This window comes from Trichechus manatus, unplaced genomic scaffold, assembly GCF_000243295.1.
Source record: "Trichechus manatus latirostris isolate Lorelei unplaced genomic scaffold, TriManLat1.0 scaffold00195, whole genome shotgun sequence".
Taxonomy (NCBI): domain Eukaryota; kingdom Metazoa; phylum Chordata; class Mammalia; order Sirenia; family Trichechidae; genus Trichechus; species Trichechus manatus.
The window spans coordinates 2,713,075-2,732,044 of record NW_004444131.1 but is presented as its reverse complement, the minus strand read 5'-3'; the positions used below and the strand labels follow the sequence as shown (position 1 = coordinate 2,732,044).

General features: G+C 35.7%; 1 protein-coding gene across 8 annotated transcripts in view; it reads left to right on the top strand.

Annotated features, from left to right (window-relative positions):
- The window catches only part of PARD3 (par-3 family cell polarity regulator), a 651,375-nt gene that overhangs the window by 388,565 nt on the left and 243,840 nt on the right, over positions 1 to 18,970 (top strand). For 7 of the 8 annotated variants that reach the window (XM_023741944.1, XM_023741942.1, XM_023741945.1 and 4 more), the window contains 2 exons: positions 294 to 338; positions 6,254 to 6,481. In XM_023741944.1, coding sequence (XP_023597712.1) covers positions 294 to 338; positions 6,254 to 6,481 — 273 coding nt within the window. The remainder of the gene's footprint in view (positions 1 to 293; positions 339 to 6,253; positions 6,482 to 18,970) is intronic. The other variant, XM_023741946.1, reaches the window with a different exon arrangement.

The following is an 18,970-nucleotide window of genomic DNA, read 5'->3' as shown; positions in this document are numbered from 1 at the left end:
CATTAATTTATCACATGCATAAAAGAAAAATTTGGTGATGAATTGCCTTGGCTAATTATGATATGCTAACATATAAATAACCCACATGCCTGTGAGATGAAATGACTGGCATATTGCATGGAGACACTGCTTTTTTAAATCTCTTTTGATTATGAATATTAGCTTGATGTTTCATGTTATTTGCATGAAGTATTTAAGAATTATCACCTAACTGCAAAAACCTGGGAATGGTTGAAGCATGTTGGGCTGTGGGAACTAACTGGGCTAACCATTATACATTTACCTTTTAACAGTAGCTGACGAGACTAAACTCAATACAGTGGATGACCAGAAAGCAGGTAAGAATGGACAGTTAGACTGTTGCCATAGAAACCGTGGGCCGAGGAGCTTATCACAATTATAGAGCTGCCAGTCATATTGCATGTAAACATAACTATTCCAGTCTTGCATAGTCATTTTCATTGTGGGAAATCAAATTGTATAAAAAGAAAAATGTTCGTTAGAAGAAATTTATCACTGCAGTACATACTAAATGGAAATATAATTTAGTGCTTCAGAATTGCTAAAACCACCTAGATTTGCTTACTTAATTGTATTTATGTAGGAATGTTTTATAACATTTTTTAAAATATCACAATCCTCAAATCATGTTCTCTTATTGTAGGATATTAAGTTTTTAAATCATCTGTGTGATCTCTAGGTTAACATTCGAGAAGTGATTTGCCAAATAGCAATTTTGGTTTGAAAGATAATGGTGAAAATAGAAAAAAAAGTCACTGAAGGACAGTGACCAGCATTATTATCATTAACTTGGAAAATCTTAACTCTTATTTAGACCCCAAAATTTGGTCATAGTTACCTGAAATTGGATTTGACTATCTAGTATATATTGTGCCTTATCTTAGCTTGGTGAACCTGTTTTAAAGGTTTTTTACTATTTAGGGCTTGCTTCTAAAATGCTGCCTGAATTGTTCCATAGAAACAATGGATTATATTGAACTAGTTTGCTTTACAGTAGATTTTACTTTTTTATGTCACTGTATGAAAATAATCAGAGGAAAGTTTTTATGTGTCATTAATGTGCTTTGCACAATAGAGCATTCATGATTTATTATTACTAGTTTGGAATAGTGTTTTAATTATTCTTGATCCAGTTTGATGTAGTTCCACCACTTAGTACTAATTAGCTTCAATTCACCTTTTAAACCTGCAGTAGTAATTAGTTTTAGCCTGCTTGAAAAATATGTGTCCCACATACATATGTAAAGATTATTGTAGACATGGTCCAAGTTATCATATTCTGTAGAGTAAATGATAGATTATAGAAATTACATCCAATAAATCATAAGATTAACCATAGTGTAAGGCAATTAACTGTAGTCTCAGCCCTCACTAAGCAGTTATTTTTCTTATCAAACATAAAATTCACTGAAATTCTGAGGCAGGGCTACAGAAAAAACATTACTGGATAGTTCACATGTGTACAAGAGTAATTAGTTTTTGGAGTTAATGGTATTCAGTAATTTTAAGAAATAACTCCTGTCTAAGCTAATGTTCATGAAAGCCAAATTGAACTGCTCAGGTTAAGGGACATGACTTTATATACTGTGCTGCCTGGGTAAACTAAGGAACATGTTTAATGTAAGCAGCCTGCAACTACCGAAAGGGAAGAATAATTTATTGTGATTTTAAAAATAATAATGATGTCCAGATTTTAACTACAAACATTAGATAGCTTTCATAGTGAGATGGTAAATTTTATCATCTAATTGAACCATATGTTTTTATAATGTTTTAAGATGTTAGGTCTTAGATAAAAAGCATTTTTTGCACAATATACAGTCTGTCTAAGTGAATTAAATTGCAAAAACCTGGGACAAAATGATTATTACATGGAATCCAAACTGTATTTTGGTCTGTTGGTTTTAAATCTATATGAATAAAATGTCTAAACCAGATCTCTCCCCACCTCCATATTAGTGAACAGATTTTCAGTCATTTTTCCTTCTTCATTTCATTTGAATTGTCAAGTTTATCATGATTTTGCAGTTTAATCCAAAGGTTTTTGGTAGAGTCATAGTGGCATTTTAGCATAGAGCATCTGTCTCGCCATAAGCCTTTCATAATGAAAATTGAAATCCATTTCCCTTTGCCCCTTGCAAAGGACCTCCTCTACTTTATTTATTTATCTATATTTTTTCAAGGAGCAGAGTATTACTAGGGAAGTGTAGAAAAATAGACCAGGGAAAATAGTATGATTATGATTTCCTCCTTTATTCCTGGATTTAAGGATCTCGTATGATAGTTTGGTAGGTAAATTTACTTTCTGAAAAGAACAAGAGAGAATAAGAACGAGAAGAGAATTGAGTTTCTAACAGTTTAATCACTGAAAAACTCAACAAAGTGTACTAAAGACCTAAAATATTTATATAAACTAAAAGCTTTAAACTATTGTTTTAAAATTAAAATAAATGATTTTTTATATAAATAAAACTAAATAATCTTTCTCCGTACTTTATAGAGAAAGACATTTTCAATTTTCATTACTAGTAAATGGTAAGTTTATAGCGTTAGAGATTTCAGTAGCCTTCATTAAACCGAAAACTCATTGCTATTGAGTCAATTCTGACTCATAGCGACACTATAGGACAGAGTAGAGCAGCCTCACAGGGTTTCCAGTGCTGTAATCTTTATGGAAGCAGACTGCCACGTCTTTCTCCCTGCTGAGTGGCTGGTGGGTTCAAACTGCTGACCCTTCAGTTAGCAGCCCAGTGCTTAACCACTGCGCCATCAGGGCTCCTAGGCCATCTTTAGGAGGTATTAATGTACCACTTAACAAAAACTTTGTTGAAGTTTCTTTGAAAATTATAGTACTTAAGTGTATGATATTCATGTTGTAAATCAAAGGCCCACAAGCTCTTTCTATAAAGGACGAGATAGTAAATATTTTAGACTTTGTGGACCACAGGGTCTCTGTTGCAACCATTTAACTCTGCCATTGTAGCATAAAGGCAGCCATAGACAATATGTAAACAAATGGACATAGCTGTGTTCCAACAGTATGTTCCAGATTTGGCCTGAGGGCCACAGTTTACTCACCCCCGTTACAGATTCGGACTCCTGTGGCACAGTGGTTAAGAGCTTGGCTGCTACCCAAAAGGTCAGTAGTTCAACTCCACCAGCTGCTCCTTGGAAACCCTATGGAGCAGTTCTGCTCTGTCCTGCAGGGTCGCTGTGAGTCGGAATCGTCTCAATAGCAGCAGGTTTGTTTTTTTTGGTTATAAATTCACAAGTTACAGATGCTTAAAAAATTTTGTGTAATTTTTATTATGAATATTTTCAACCATACATAAATGTAGAGAGAAGTAGTTTGTTGTACTCAACAGTCACCATCAATGATTCTCAATATTTTTGCTAAAATATTATACTGCAGTATTGCAAATATTTACGGAAAAGACTTGATACATAAGTTCTGAGTTACACTTACAAAATATCTGTTGCTTATTTAGTGATACTTTCACCATTGTTTTTTCTTTCCAACGTTTCTATGCTGAGGGACACTCAGTTTTAATAAATACTCGTGACATTTCTGAAATTCATTATTAAATTTTTTAATGCTATGAGTACACTAAGTCAAATCTCAGCAAGCGTTTCCTAAGGAAAAACAGAATACACATAAATTATGTTTTCATGATAACCCTTATTGGAAGTATGAAATGGAATATATCTATAGCTATATATATATATCTGTATTCACCCACAAATACAAATACATATATATGTATTTGTATGTGTAAATATATATATATAAATATGTATCCTTTATTAGCCCAAGCAAGCATACAATATTTGCCTAATAAATATTTATAGGACTTAATTGCACCTGTGAAGTCATAAAAATTGATAGCCATAATTTATTCAGAAAGTGATCTTTCCAGTGCTTATTCTAGGAAATAACAGTGTAAATATTCCTGTCCAGGAATGATCTTTTCCCATCATTTTGATTCCTTGGCTTCTTTTTATTTAGTTCTTTAGAATGAAATTTATTTTCCTTCTTGTGACACGACTTTTATGAGTACTTAGAAAACTAACTTGTCAAAAATTCTAAGTGTGACAGAGAAAAAGTAAGATTGATCTTCCTTGGAAGAAATATTCCGTGTGAAATTTTGTCATAAAATAATCATATATGTACCAACCTGCATTGAGAAAGCTAAAGAAATCGTTTCTTTCTCCCAAACACAATAATTTATGGGCTGTTGTTTCTTCATTTGAATCATGTTTTTGCCTGTATTACATTTTTAACATATTTTTTCTAACTTAAATTTGCTACCACATTGTTAAAATTAGATGAATGATGTACAGTGAATGAATCAGGAAAAGATAATTCTTGTGTTGACTCTCTCAATTTAATTTTTATCCTGCCTTGTACCCTGAGCCGTGAACTATTTGTCTTCTAGGTAGTAACATGTCAAGGCTACTCCTTAATTATTATTATTATTTTTTTTTATTATTATTATTTTATTGTACTTCAGGTGAAGGCTTACAGAACAAATAGTTTCTCATGAAACAGTAGTACACATATTGTTTTATGACATTGGTTAACAACTCCACAACATGTCAACCCTCTTCCTTCTCGACCTTTTTATTTTTTATTTATTTTTTGGTGAAAATACAGACAGCCCAAGATACACCATTTCAAAAATTTCTACATGCACAGTTCAGTGACATTGACTATGCTCTTCCAATTGTGCTGCTATTCTTACTTTAGATGAAGGCTTACAGAACAAAATAGTTTCTCATTTAACAGTACACATGTAAGGCCTTGGTAGCTGGGGTCCATTAGTCCTTTGGACTAATCTTTTCCTTGTATCCTGTTCTCTTCATTCTCCCTTGCTCCCGAAGGGATGGCTACTCCTTAATTATGATCGACATGTGGACTGATGACCTCTTGTAGAGATAAACTATTCAGTTTCCCCTACCTTCTCACTTTTTTCACCTATCTTTTAGCAGTTCTAGTCTGTCCTGTGGGGTCGCTATGAGTCAGAATCACGGCAACGGGTTTGGTTTTGGTTTAGCAGTCTAAGTGAAGAACCAGTTCTGTAACCTGAATTGCCCAGGTGGTGGTGCAAAGCTGATATTTCAGTCACTAGAGGCTAAATTAGCCTACCTTTGAGTGCTAGGCCAGGGGTGATGGATGAAGCTGTCTCTCCTGGTTAAAGTTTTGATTGTCTTCTAAAACTTGATGCTACTCGTATTATCTCAGGCTTTTCTGCCCTAGATCCTCAAGAAATAGAGCCAACATTTTAATTGCTTGAATCCTCACCTGCCATACTACTAAAAGTTTCTTAGTAATTGCTAAGTGGCCTTCCTTCTGTCCATCATCTGTTTTTTGAGCATCTATTATTGCCAAGCCTGGAGATATAAGTACTCATACCCAGCTCCTTAGTCTGCTTCCCTCACGTCTCTCTTCTTTGATTTGTTTCTATTTACGTCCTCTATTGCTCTTTCCACAAAACATGAATATTTTCTCAGAACTAGGTTTCTACCCAGCACCGTGTTGCCCTAATTTTATTAGTGACATGTTGTTCCTTGTGGTCTTGTTACTTATTGAGGGTTGTGAATCTTTACTCTAATGAGGAAGAGACTTGATGAAGCTCATTGATGTGAATATTTCACATCTGTTGTAAATAATTTTGAACTGCCAAAAAATGATTTCAATTAAATTAAAAAGCTCACTCTTCGTTGCTTACCTCAGCTTTCTCTTCATCTCTGCTTTTCAAATGAGCTCCTAGGTTATTCTGGTTCTTTTATTTACATTACTTGGAGCTGAGTGATTAGAAAAAACATTCATCTGTTGAGCTAAAAAATGGAGACTAATGACTTACTTTGCTTACTAAATTCCATATAAAGGGCATTTTTAAATATAAATGTAAAGGTTTTATTTTGTTTAAAGGTAAATAATTTACTATATTTTTAAAAACAGTTTTAGAGTAATATTTAATATAAAGTTTTTTCCTAATTAAAAATAGAGAAACGAACCAAATCTAATATAAATTTGGGAAAAATAAGAATTAGTTGCCATTGCTTTATTTATTAAGATCACCTTTTCCATCCACATTCTAGAACTTGTCATTGAGCAAGTAATGTGTTTATGCTCATTATGTCCCTGAAGTTTTCCATAAGTCATAGATATTCAGGTATGTAATTTTTGCCACTCACTCTAATGAACTTTATGTATTTGTAAACTTCCAAGGTTCTCCGAGCAAAGATGTAGGACCTTCGCTGGGTCTGAAGAAGTCGAGCTCGTTGGAGAGTCTGCAGACAGCAGTCGCTGAGGTGACTTTGAATGGGGATATTCCTTTCCACCGCCCACGACCCCGGATCATCCGAGGAAGGGGGTGCAATGAGAGCTTCAGAGCTGCAATCGACAAGTCTTATGATAAACCTGCTGTAGATGATGACGATGAAGGCATGGAGACCTGTAAGTCTATAATGACAAAAAGAATAACAATTATAAACACCTCTACAAAACAGCACCTCTGAAATTATGCTCTGGGGAGTCCTGGGAAGTTCCCAGCACCTTCAGGGGGTTTTGTGAGGTCAAAACTATTTTCATCATAATACTCAGATGTTATTCCCTTTTTTACTCTGATTCTCTCACAAGTATAGAGTGGGGTTTTCTAGAAGCTACATTTCATATGCTGTTACAATAGATTAAGTGCAGAAGCAGATAGGAGAGTATGCCTTTTCATCCAGATATTAAAGAGACCTGCAAACATTTAAAACAGTACCATTTTTCTCACTGATTGTTTTTGGAAAATATGGTGGCTTTTCATAAAAATACAATTTGTTAACATAAAAATATTTTATTGCTTTTATAAAGTAATATTTATTTTTTAAACTTTCTCAGTTTTAATTCAGTAAATATCGATAGGTATAACTAACATTACAAAAAATGTTTTTTGGAGTCCTTAATATTTTTGGGGTATATAAAAGTGTCCTATGAGCAAAATGTTTGAAAATCACTGCTGTGTAGTATGACTATAATGTCATGTCTCCAATGAATTTATTTAACAATCTATGACTTTGAAAACATATCATTTTTTGTTTGGTTTTCTTTTTGAGGAATTATGCTTGCTTTCCTTGTACTGAACTAGCAAGATATTTTTTGTATGTGTGTGTATTTCCAAACTGCAAAATATTTTAAGCCAAAACTATTGAAAGTCAAAGGTTAATATGAGTGAAAAATGTGTTTTCCATTGTATAAGGAGAAAAACATTAACATTTATAGGTATGAACAAATGTATGCTTCGGGGGAGTTATCTTTATAGTTAAACATTTTGACTGATTTAAAATATCCATTGATTTAAAAATAAAATAGCCATTGATTTAAAAATAAAAAAGCCTACTAGAGTTTGAACTTAGAAGAGAAAGGGCTTTGGAGTTCTAATAAACAGTAAAACTTGTTGATCAGCTTCTATTGTTCATAGTTACTAATTTGCCCTTTTGTTTTTTAACCCCAAATGTGACTTAACCCCTGAAAAATGACACAAATAGGAAAGCAATACTTTTGTCACTCTAAACCTTTGCAAGAAAGGTCAGAAGAAACAACCTAAAGTTAAAGCAGAGACCAGAGATAATTTATATAGATTTGGTTGGTTATAATTTTCTTGCAGTTTAACATTTGGACGGACCACTTCTATCGTACCTATCTTGAACTGAAGAAAAAATTCAAGCCTCAAGTTGCAATACTGAAGAATTCTACAGGAAAATATTGAACGATGCAGTAAGCATCAAAAGAAGATGGAAGAAATATGTAGAGTCACTGTACCCGAAAGAATTGGTTGATGTTCATCCATTTTAGGAGGTAGCATATGATCAGGAACCGATGGTACTGAAGGAAGAAGTCCAAGCTATGCTGAAGGGAATGGTGAAAAATAAGGCTCCAGGAATTGACGGAATACTAACTGAGATATTTCAACAAACAGATGCTGTGCTGGAGGTGCTCGCTTGTTTGTGTCAAGAAATTTGAAAGACAGCTTCCTGGCCAACTGACTGGAAGAGATCCACATTTGTGCCCATTCCAAAGAAAAGCGACACAGCAGAATGCAGAAATTATCGAACAATATCATTACTATCACACACAAGCAAAATTTGGTGAAGATTATTCATAAGCGGTTGCAACAGTACATTGACAGGGAACTGCCGGAAATTCAAGCCAAATTCAGAAGAGGACGTGGAAGGAGGGATATCATTGCTGATGTCAGATGAATCCTGCCTGAAATCAAAGAATACCAGAAAGATGTTTACCTATGTTTTATTGACTATATGAAGGCATTTGACTGTGTGGATCGTAACAAATTATGGATGACATTGCAAAGAATGGAAATTCCAGAACATTTAATTGTGCTTATGAGGAACTTTTACATAGACCAAGGGGCAGGTGTTCGAACAGAACAAAGGGATACTGCATGGCTTAAAGTCAGGAAAGATGTACATCAGGGTTGTATCCTTTCATGATGCTTGTTCGATCGGTATGCTAATCAAATAATCTGAAAAGCTGGACTATATGAAGAAGAATGCGACATCAGGATTGGAGGAAGGCTCATTAACAACCTGTTTTATACGGATAAATCAGCCTTGCTTGCTGAAAGTAGAGAGAACTTGAATCACTTACTGATGAATATCGAAGACTGCAGCCTTCAGTATGGATTGCACCTCAACATAAAGAAAGCAGAAATCATTACAACTGGACCAACAAGCAACATCATGATAAACGGAGAAAATATTAGTTGTCAAGGATTTCATTTTACTTAGATCCAAGTCAATGCCCATGGAAGCAGCAGTCAGGAGATCAAACAACGCATTGCATTGGGCAAATCTGCTGCAAAAGACCTCTTTAAAGTATTGAGAAGCAAAGATGTCACTTTGAGGACTAGGGTGCGCCTGACCTAAGCCATGGTATTTTCAGTTACCTCATATGCATGCAAAAGCTGAACAATGAATACGGAAGACCGAAGAAGAATCGATGCCTTTGAATTATGGTGTTGGTGAGAAACGTGAAAATACTGTGGACTGCCAGAAGAACGAATAAATCTGTCTTGGAAGAAGTACAGCTAGAATGCTCCTTAGAAGCAAGGACGGTTGGGTTTTGTCTCAAGTACTTTGGACATGTTATCAGGAGGGACCAGTCCCTGGAGAAGGACATGCTTAGTAAAGTAGAGGGTCAGCAAAACAGAGAAAGACCCTCAATGAGATTGATTGACACAGTGGCTACAACGATGGTCTCAAACATAGCAGTGATTGTGAGGATGGCACAGGATCGGGCAGTGTTTTTGTTCTGTTGTATGTAGGGTGGCTATGAGTCGGAACTGACTGGACGGCACCTAACAACAGCAACAACAAGGAATATTGTGGTGGTGAAAAGGAGTTTTAAATAAAAAAGATCATCTTCTGAGGAGATTTAAAAAAAAAATTATATATTTTTTCCTAATATATGATGTGTTTTGGAAGATGAATATTTTTTGCCATAAAGCAACATGCACAGCAGAAGTTAGGAAAATGATTTCCATCTTTTTGAGTCCCTTCCCTGTCTTAATTTTTCATATAAATCTGGGCAGTTTTTTCACTCTGTCCAGCCAGTGATTTAAAATATATATGCACCTATTCTTGCCAAAGGAAGAGGTTATTTTTTGTTTGCTGCCAAGCCTGACCTCCAAGAGCCTGAGTCATACCAGCTTTTGACCCTGTTGAGTTTTCTCGTCTTTTGTTGATGTTTCCTTGCCATGCAGCTCAATAGTACTTGTGCAGCTTTTCTGGGATAGGAGCCCTAATGCTTCTAGATCTTGTTGCTGTCTGTCTTGGTATTTAATAAGAGATATGGTATTTTTAAAAATTTATTTTAAAAATATGTTTATTGGTTTAAAAACATTCTGATAGATTTTATTTCACCGGTAGAAATGTTGATTCATCTTGTTTTTAATTGTAGTAAAAATATATGGAACAAAACATTTGCCATTTCAACATCTTTTACCTGTGCAATTCAGTGACATTAATTACATTCATCATGTTGTGCAGCCATCACCACTGTCTGTTTCCAATGAGATACAGTATTTTAACCCCTTGAGGGATCTACATAGATATAAATGTAGATGGAAACATATATTGATACAGAAATAGATATTGAATTACTAGCATGTACAATTTATGATGCTTTTGAACTTTTTTCTTGTTCTATTTGCAATGTCATTTAAGTTCCCTAACTTATAAAATGCAATTTTCTCACATAATGTTACCAATTTCAAATGAAATGGGATGGAATACATGTCAATATAAAGTATATTCTTTATTTTTTAGGTACAGTCTTCAGAGTTTCTTACCAATGCAGAAATCCTAATTTGTCCCAATATAAAATTAATTTCATTTTTTAATTGGAAATAACAAATTCAAGTATATTGTATTAAAATTTATTCATTCAGTTTTCCTCAAGAGAAAAACAAAACAAGTAAATAGCAAATTACAATTTGGATACCAAAGATAATGTTATGGTCAAGAATTGGGATAGACACTTGAGAATTGAACCTAAAACTTGCTGTACCTACAGCCACAGAATACCATGGTTTTTCCAAAGCCCTGTGTTTACTTATTTCTTTTCACTCCAGTTTGCTGAACCTTGGATACCATAAAAGAACGGCAACTATTATGAATTTTAAATTTACATAATTTGAATTGTAATTGTGCTGATATAGTGGAATGAGCACTGACCTGAAATTCAAATGACTTGCCTTCTAGTCCAGAATCTTCTAACAATTTGGGATTTCGGTCAAGCTACTTAAAATTCTCGAGCCTTAATCTCCTCAATTGTCAAACTGAAGATTTGAATAACTACAACATTGATTTTCAAACTGTGTGTAGTGACCTGTGGTTGGGAGAGGCCCCTCTGGGGTCCTGTGCAGTGGGGAAGGTAATGCGAGGTGAAGCAAGGGTGGCTCTGGAAAGGCTGCCCATCTTCATCTCTCCTGCTGCTGTAACCATTCCTCTGCGTAAACAACTTTTTTTTTTAAACACTTAGGTACATTGGAGATCTTTGCAAATTTTAATTTAAAAAAAAAAGGTGGTTTGCCATTTTTAAGAAAAGTTTGAAAAGCACTGGTTTAGGTGGTGTCTGATGGCCCGTCTCATTTTAGCCTTCTATGAGTCTATACCTACCGAAGTCCTGCCTGTTTTCTGCAAGCTCCATGAGGGAAGGGACCGCCATGTTGTCTTACTCGCTTCTGCATCACCAGCACCTAGCATTGGGTGGGTGGGAGCACAAATTCTAGGATTCAGTGAATGCCTGTTGAATGGGTGTGTGAATGAGTGAATGCCTGCATAACTACTACCTGCCTGTGTGTGTGCATGTGAGAGGCAGAGAAAGAGAGATTGAGACTTTCAATATGATATAAACCTCATGGGAATGACATTATCATACCTGTTTGTATCCCACACTGGACCTTGCACATACAAGACCTTCAGTACCTCTGCAGAATCTTTTATTTTGTTTTCCTTAAAAAAATAATGTTTGTGAAGGGTGGCATTGCTGCTGGTGGTCATTGGACTACTACCTCTCTATATGGCTGGAGATGAAAAGGCTTGTTTATGCCACCATGTTGTAGGAAGGAAGACTGACTGAGTGAGATACTCCCTTAGCTTCTTAAACAGCCATCCTTCTCAGAGCCTGGCTTGTGAATTTTCACGGCACTGTCTGCACACTTTCTACCGCTGTGGTTTCCACAATCCACGGTTCTCATTTCTGGTTGTGTGTCTGCATCTTCACTTTTCTTGTGAAGCAGTTCCTCTTGCTGCGTGACAAGCGTCTGCGCTCTGTGGGACTCTGGTGCGGCAGCTCCTTTCTTGTACTGTGGCATGACTCAGTTACAGCCGCTGTTGAAGTTAAAAGGCTGTGTCACCCTTGAATATTGCTCTGAAAAGAGGACGATTGTTTGAGCAGTCTTTTTGTTATACAGGACATTCTGTAGGAATGCAATGCACCCTATAAAAGTTGGGTTGCAGAGTGGGCTGTTGTTGAAAAGGAGTGGACAAAGGGAGTCTAGGAGAGGTTGTAAGGAATAGTTACTTGTGCTACTCTAATCTCTTGTTTTTCTATTATCACATAGCACTTTTCCTCTTAACAAGTGAGATGCTTAGGATGGGCATAGTTACTGCTTTTGTACATTGGGTGGAGCACCGTACCAGTAACTGCATTTCACCGCCCTGTGAGGCAGGCCTCTTCTCAGTAGTGTTGAAGTCATGGCATGGGCACAACAATGGGGGCCAAGAGACTGGGGAGGGATCCATGTGGTATCTGGTATCTGTCATCTTCTGTAGCACTTACGTTCTTCCTGTGGAGATGGCAGAAGCCAGCGTTTTTGTCTCTCATTTAATCCATCTGGCCTCTCCATGTTGTGTGTGTCTGTCTGGATCAAGATGGAGCTTTGTATTCTGGGACCCATTATCTCCAAGGCTTTACCTGTGTTTGACAGGTCAGGGCATCTACAATCTGCTCCCTCTTCTATGCAAATTACATACCCTGCCTGGCTCTCAGCAAGCGGCTTCCACAGCCCCATAATAAATCAGTTTCTTTTGCGCTGAGAAAATGCATGCAATAATATAATATTGCTTTGTTTTCTTTTTGCAAAATATATAATCCAGTATTTTCCCAATTAAAAATTGCCAACAATTGTAAGCCTCACCATCAATTTACTACCAGATTTTCTTTGGGGTCAGGGAGGTGAAACACAGCAAAACCAAATACTACCCTAGTAATTGTACATAGTGATTTTCAGATATATCTAATTTAGAATTTTAAATGTTTAAAAAAGCGTGCCATGGAAACATGCAGACATGATGCTTTTGAGTAGCTTGCCTTTTTTCTTAGGACTCTTATTCAGAGATAAGGAAAAAAAAAACATTGCTCTAAAATACACATAGGTAGTCCCTGACGTACGATGTATTCAAGTTATGACAAATCGCAGTTACGACCGTCTGTTTTTTTGTTTGTTTTTTGGACACATTATGATTAGTAGTATGTACTACGTACAGTGTTGTAGCTCATAACTTGCTGTTATTATTCTCAGATGTTCACTCAAAGATGTTCAAGGATCCAATGTATAAAGATTCTAATAATAAAAGGCAACAATAATGAAAACTACCAAAAAAAAAAAAAAAAAGAGGTATTCGTCTTGTTTCAGAACTGAAGGACTCATTGGAATGGAACCCTGTCAAAAGTCGGGGACTACCTGTATACGTAAATCAGGTTAGCAGTATGAGATGTGAAGAAACTAAATTTGTATGCTTAAATCAGTTAATATAAGAGCTTCTAGGGGAATCATTTTTTGTTGTTTTATTAGCTATAAAATAACATACTGCATCTGATATCTGAGATTCTCTTAGCACTCTGAATACTTCTAGCCACCATTTGTCACCACCTATGTGCAGACATATAATGCAGACTAGGTCTAATTTCATCTTCAGCAAAATCCATTACATTCCAGCAAATCTATTGTGAAAGAGTTCAGGTTACGGGTTTCAAAGTCAGAGTACTTGGTAGAAGATTTCCTATTTGGTTGATACATTTTTATGAATAATTAGATGTTGACCTGTGAAAATACTTGTTCTGAAATGCTAGAAATAAGAATAAAATTTTCTATCCTTTTATACTAATTTGTGTACTTAAAGAGTCACATGCAGTTTTTTTCTTTTTTAAGGCACTTCAATTAAATTTTAGGAGGCTTCTGAGTGTGTTATGGTTTGTATGCATGTGAAGTAGCCTAATCTATTCCTTAAATTTCTTTTTCCAGCTCAGAAGTATTTTATGGTAAAAGTATAAGAAGAAGTCACACATGAAGTATTCAAATTACAGAATCCTCACTTCTAACCATTTTTTTAATGAGGACACTGTATTTAAACAGTTGACCAATATCATATGTTTCTTAGTAACTGAATCTTACAATGCATATTTTCTGATTCTCAGGCCTGTGATTTTTTATAGAACATTAAACAGATATCCAAATGGGAAAGCTCATTGCACTAAAACTACTTTAAGTATTTGAGCGTGCATTGATGAGTTGTGGTACCTAAGATCTGATAATTAGGCTGTAAGTTCCTGAGAGGACAGGGGTGGTTCAGCCTAGTGGGTAAACCAACACTTAAGAAGCCATGAGATTAAGTACTATTATAGGGAAACACACAGGTTACCATTGTAGCAGGGGATGGGTATCCAGTCAGCCTATGTGGAGTTAGCATGGAGAGAAAGATAGAGGGGCTTCCCAGAAGAATTATTGCTTGAGTTGAGTCCTCTTGATTGAGTGGTCTTTAGTTGGGTGAGAGAGAGCAAGGAGTGGGAACTATCTTTGGTAGAGGTATAAAGACATGGAGGGTCAAAAGCACTGCCACAATTCTGTTAGGTTGGTGGGTATGGTGTTGGTGAGAGCATTGTAAGGTCTGAGGTTTAAGATGTAGTCAGAGACCAGATTATAGACAGGCCTGCTTAAATGATTTGCATTTTCAATAAGGACCTTAAAAAGTGATTAAAGAATTTCAAGTGAAAGAACATGGTCGTTGGGGCCATAGGGCAGAGAGTACATTATCAGAGATGGGATAATAAGTAGCAACGCTGGTGACACGAAGATTAGTTCTGTGATAGTAATGCAGTAATCCAGGTGAGTAATGATGCTTTGGCAATGCCAGTGAGATGGAGGAAACTGTATTTACTTGCTTAGCATCTCGCACATAGAGATGGATGATGATGATGTGATTTCTCTCATTAGCACTTCTAGGCTCTGAAACTTGGAATCATCATCCCACTATGTAACCACTCCATTACCAAGCTTTATAATTTCTCCCATGAGGTCTCATCACTTCATCCTTCTTTCCAGTCTAGCCCAAACCCTCATTATTTAACATCTGAAGTTATTGTTACAATCTCCTACCTAGTCCTCCTGTCTCTAGATTTACACAGTAAGGTCTATAATCACGTTCTTATGCTCACAGTCCCTAAAGCTTCCTTGCTCATCCTTGTCCAGACCTGCACTCTCTACAAGGTTCATCTTCTTCTTGCCCCCCAACTTCTCCCCTTTCCCTATAATCTGTATACATTAGGCTGCTATCTTCCTTCTTCAAGAAACAAACTTTTCTCAAGCAATCGAGTTTCTCTTTGACTTTCTAATGCCCTAACTGATTATATGGAATTTGTCTGAGACTTTTTAGTAAAAAGCATTTTTTCAAAAATCCAATATGGGTTTTTTTGGCATCATAGTTACGAACATTAGCTTTTGGGGATACTCAGTCAGACTTCTCAAAAAACAGCAAAATGGATACAGCATTGCTAGCCATTCATGATTTTATCACATTTCTACATTTTGTTTTTCAGTTAAGAGTATGAGTAGTGAGCTGGAATTTCTTTCTTTGACATAATAAATAATATTTTGTGTATTGCTAAAACATACGTTTTGACCCCAAACTCACATCTTGGTTAAAATAAAATTTTTAGTAGCAGTTCCAACAGTAGGGCTATGAGCACTACCATTTTGATTGTGTAACCAGCCCATTCAGTCAAAATTATTGAAAGGAAATCCTTCAACTTCACTATATATTTTTCCCATGGACAGAAAGCAACATCATTGTGGACTATCATCTGAATGAAAAATTTAACTGAACACCAAACATAAATTTGCAAGGGTGCAGAAAATTGAGGGACTGCCCTCATTGTGTTTATTCTATAGCATTCTGTTGGGAAGCAAGGGAGAATGATAACAGTAGTGATAGTCTACCCTTATCCTCAGAAGCATTTTACCTGCTTCATTTTTTGGGAGTGGATTAAAGAGAATTTTAGAATGTGAAGTAAAAATGAAGAATGATTTGTGGCAGTAAGTCTAAACTCTTTGGAAGTGTGATCCTATTGATTTTGTCCCACTGCCCACCCCACTCCCCAGCATAAACAGTTTTTGTGTTTTTTAATAAAATAAATCTACTTTTAGAGTAGAATGCCTTAGAAGTCATCTATTTGAACTTCCCCCAGATGCAGAAATTCCTTCTGTCATACTGCTGATAAATGGCCACCTTGCTCCTTCATGTTGTTTTCTCCTTCCTCGGTCAGACTCTTGATTCTTCATCATATTAATTTATTATTCCAACCCTGAATTTTAAATCTTTTTAAATCTTCATGTTTCATGCTGGCTTTGTGTGTGTATGTTAGTGTTCAGAAAAAGCTAAGTTTTTCCTTTGCCAAGAGCTCATCATTCTAATGTTAAAAGTCAACGTCCAGAAAAGCAGATCCTGTTATTCGACACCATCTTTATAAATAGCTGTTCATTTTCTACATCTTTCTTCCTTTTCCAACGTCAAAATGTTCAACTAAAATCAGAAAAAAATATCTATGTCCCCAAAGTTCTTGATTCCTACTCAGGATTTTGCAGTGCCTGGAATTCCAGTCTTTATTTATTTGTATTACATTGTTTTTTCCCTAACGTTAATCAGTAGAAATTGGTAGTGGATTTACTAAGTGTAGTGAAATTTTCCATACTAATGTGTTGGTTACTGTCTTTAGGTTTTACTTTAAGTAGATAGCTTGTGAAGTATGACTGAATCAGCGTATGTAGAATTTTTACATTTGACCCTTTGTCCTCCAAAGTACATTGTAAATTGCTCAAGAATCTTTTGTTTCCATTATTACCCATCGCGGCTGAGTCGAGTCCGACTCATAACTACCTGTAGGACAGAGTAGAACTGCCCCAGAGGGTTTCCAAGGCTATTAATCTTTACAGAAGCAGACTGCCACAACTTTCTCCTGCAGTTTCTATTATTAGGTATCATGTGGCTTAGGGTAAATAAAAAAACCCAAACCAAACCCATTGCCATCGAGGCGATTCCAACTCATAGCAACCTTATAGGGCAGAGTAGAACTGTCCCATAGAGGTTCCAAGGAGTGGCTGGTGGATTTGAACTGCCCACCCTTTGGTTACCAGCTGAGCTCTTAACCACTGCACCACGAGGGCTCCTAAATACCTAGGATAGTTCCTTATAAATCACAAGCAGTAAGTGACAAGTTTTTTCTTTTCAGTGTAATTGGTTATTCAATCATTCAGTTTTTCATTCAACAAACATTTAATGATGCCTTCTTTTTGGCCTTGTCTTCAGAGAGTACTTGTTGAATGGTGAAGAAGAAGTAGTAATATGTTATCATTTTAGTTTCGTATTTCTGTATATACCTATTGAACAAATTTAAGTTTGGTAAAAATTGTTCAAAGCTGCCTAAAATGGCATTTAACTGCTAAATCTTACATCTGTGATGAATAGCACTGTAGATATTCCATCGCTGCTCTGAAGTTTGATTTCTGTAATGTACCTATTTGAATACTTTCAGCTGCATTTAATATAATACCTAACTCATACCATGAAGAAATACATTGTCTTACAATAAGTGAATTTTAGAGTTGGGCAGCTTCTGGGTTGGTTGATTCCACAGCCTATTGGGATTATCAGTGATTTAGCACCTTTCTGCCCCTCTGCCCCCCTTTTCACAGGTCACATTATCCAGAGGGTAATTCCAGAGCTCAGAGGCCTTTTCCTTCCTTGTTCATGCCCAACAAAAGGGAGTGAAACATCTCTCTAAGCATAGAATGTCTCTCTTCCTTTCAGTCTGCTTGGTCTAATAGCCTTGGACTAACAAGTCAACAGGGGCATACCATCTACAGGACAGTTTAGACTTAATGAATTCACCCCCTGGAGCTAGATCGCATTCTTCAACAAAATCAGAATGCCATTAGGAAGAGGAAATGGAGAGATGGATTTTGGATAAACAACCAACTGAGATCATTTCAGTATCCATAGTAGCATCACTGCTCAATTTAAAAAAAGAAGAAAGATTCTGATGATCATGTGGCTTAGAGTCAACTTTTGACAGTAAAATATTTGTGATGACTAGATAGAAGTATTTATTTATGGCAGAAGCTAAAGAACTTCGAACTTCACTTGAAACCTAAAGCCATATTCTGCATAATCCCTAACACGTAAGTGTCCGATCTTTTCTAAAGTTCTTGGTGACCCAGTCTTAACATGATACCTTGTGGAACTGAGTAGCTTAATTTGTAACATGGACTAGAATTTTAATGGAGCTACATTTGCATCTGTTGAAAACACGGTAATTAGGTATATCTTAATTGCAGAATGACTGTGCTGCATTAAAGAGAAATAAGCAGCTTCACGCTATACCTTCTTTTAAAAAAAGAAACTTGAAAGTATCTCTTTATTGGTAATCACATGGGAAGGAAGTTGATAGTTCAGACCACGGAGCAGGTTAAAACAAGTAGAAATGCTAGTCAAAAATAGGCATTTCTATTTGTTTGGAAGGAGGTAATCACCTTTCTTTGTGTAGGCTATCTGCAGAAGGAAAGTAAACAGTCTGTAAAGATGAGCAAAATTAAAGAGAAAAAAGCCAAAATTTATATAACATTTTAAATAGTAAACTACCTCAATGTGATTGTTTTGCAATTAGTTTATATTGTAATTTGCTGTATGAACATAATACATCAAGTCATTTACTCCTGGTACATTAACGAATACTTTCTTCCTTGAAAAATAATTTACATGAATATTGTTTCTGTATTTTCTTAGTTTAAGGAAGTAAAAATATTTTATGTACTTTATTATAAAGCTAGTATTAAATGTCCAAAGTCTGGTCTTAAAACTTAAAAAAAAATTTTTTTGACTAGTTTATGAGTAACCTTGAATATATGTTTTTAAAATTACACGTGACCAATTTATTTAAGCTTTTAAAAATCACAGTATTTCTGTGTAGCTAAGGGGAAAGTGAGAGATTCCTATTTTTGTCTATCAAATAATTTTAGAGTCTGAGACATATATAATGTGATACTCTAAAAGAACATCTTATATTTGTACATAGGAAGCCACATATTGCTAAATATTTTTAATT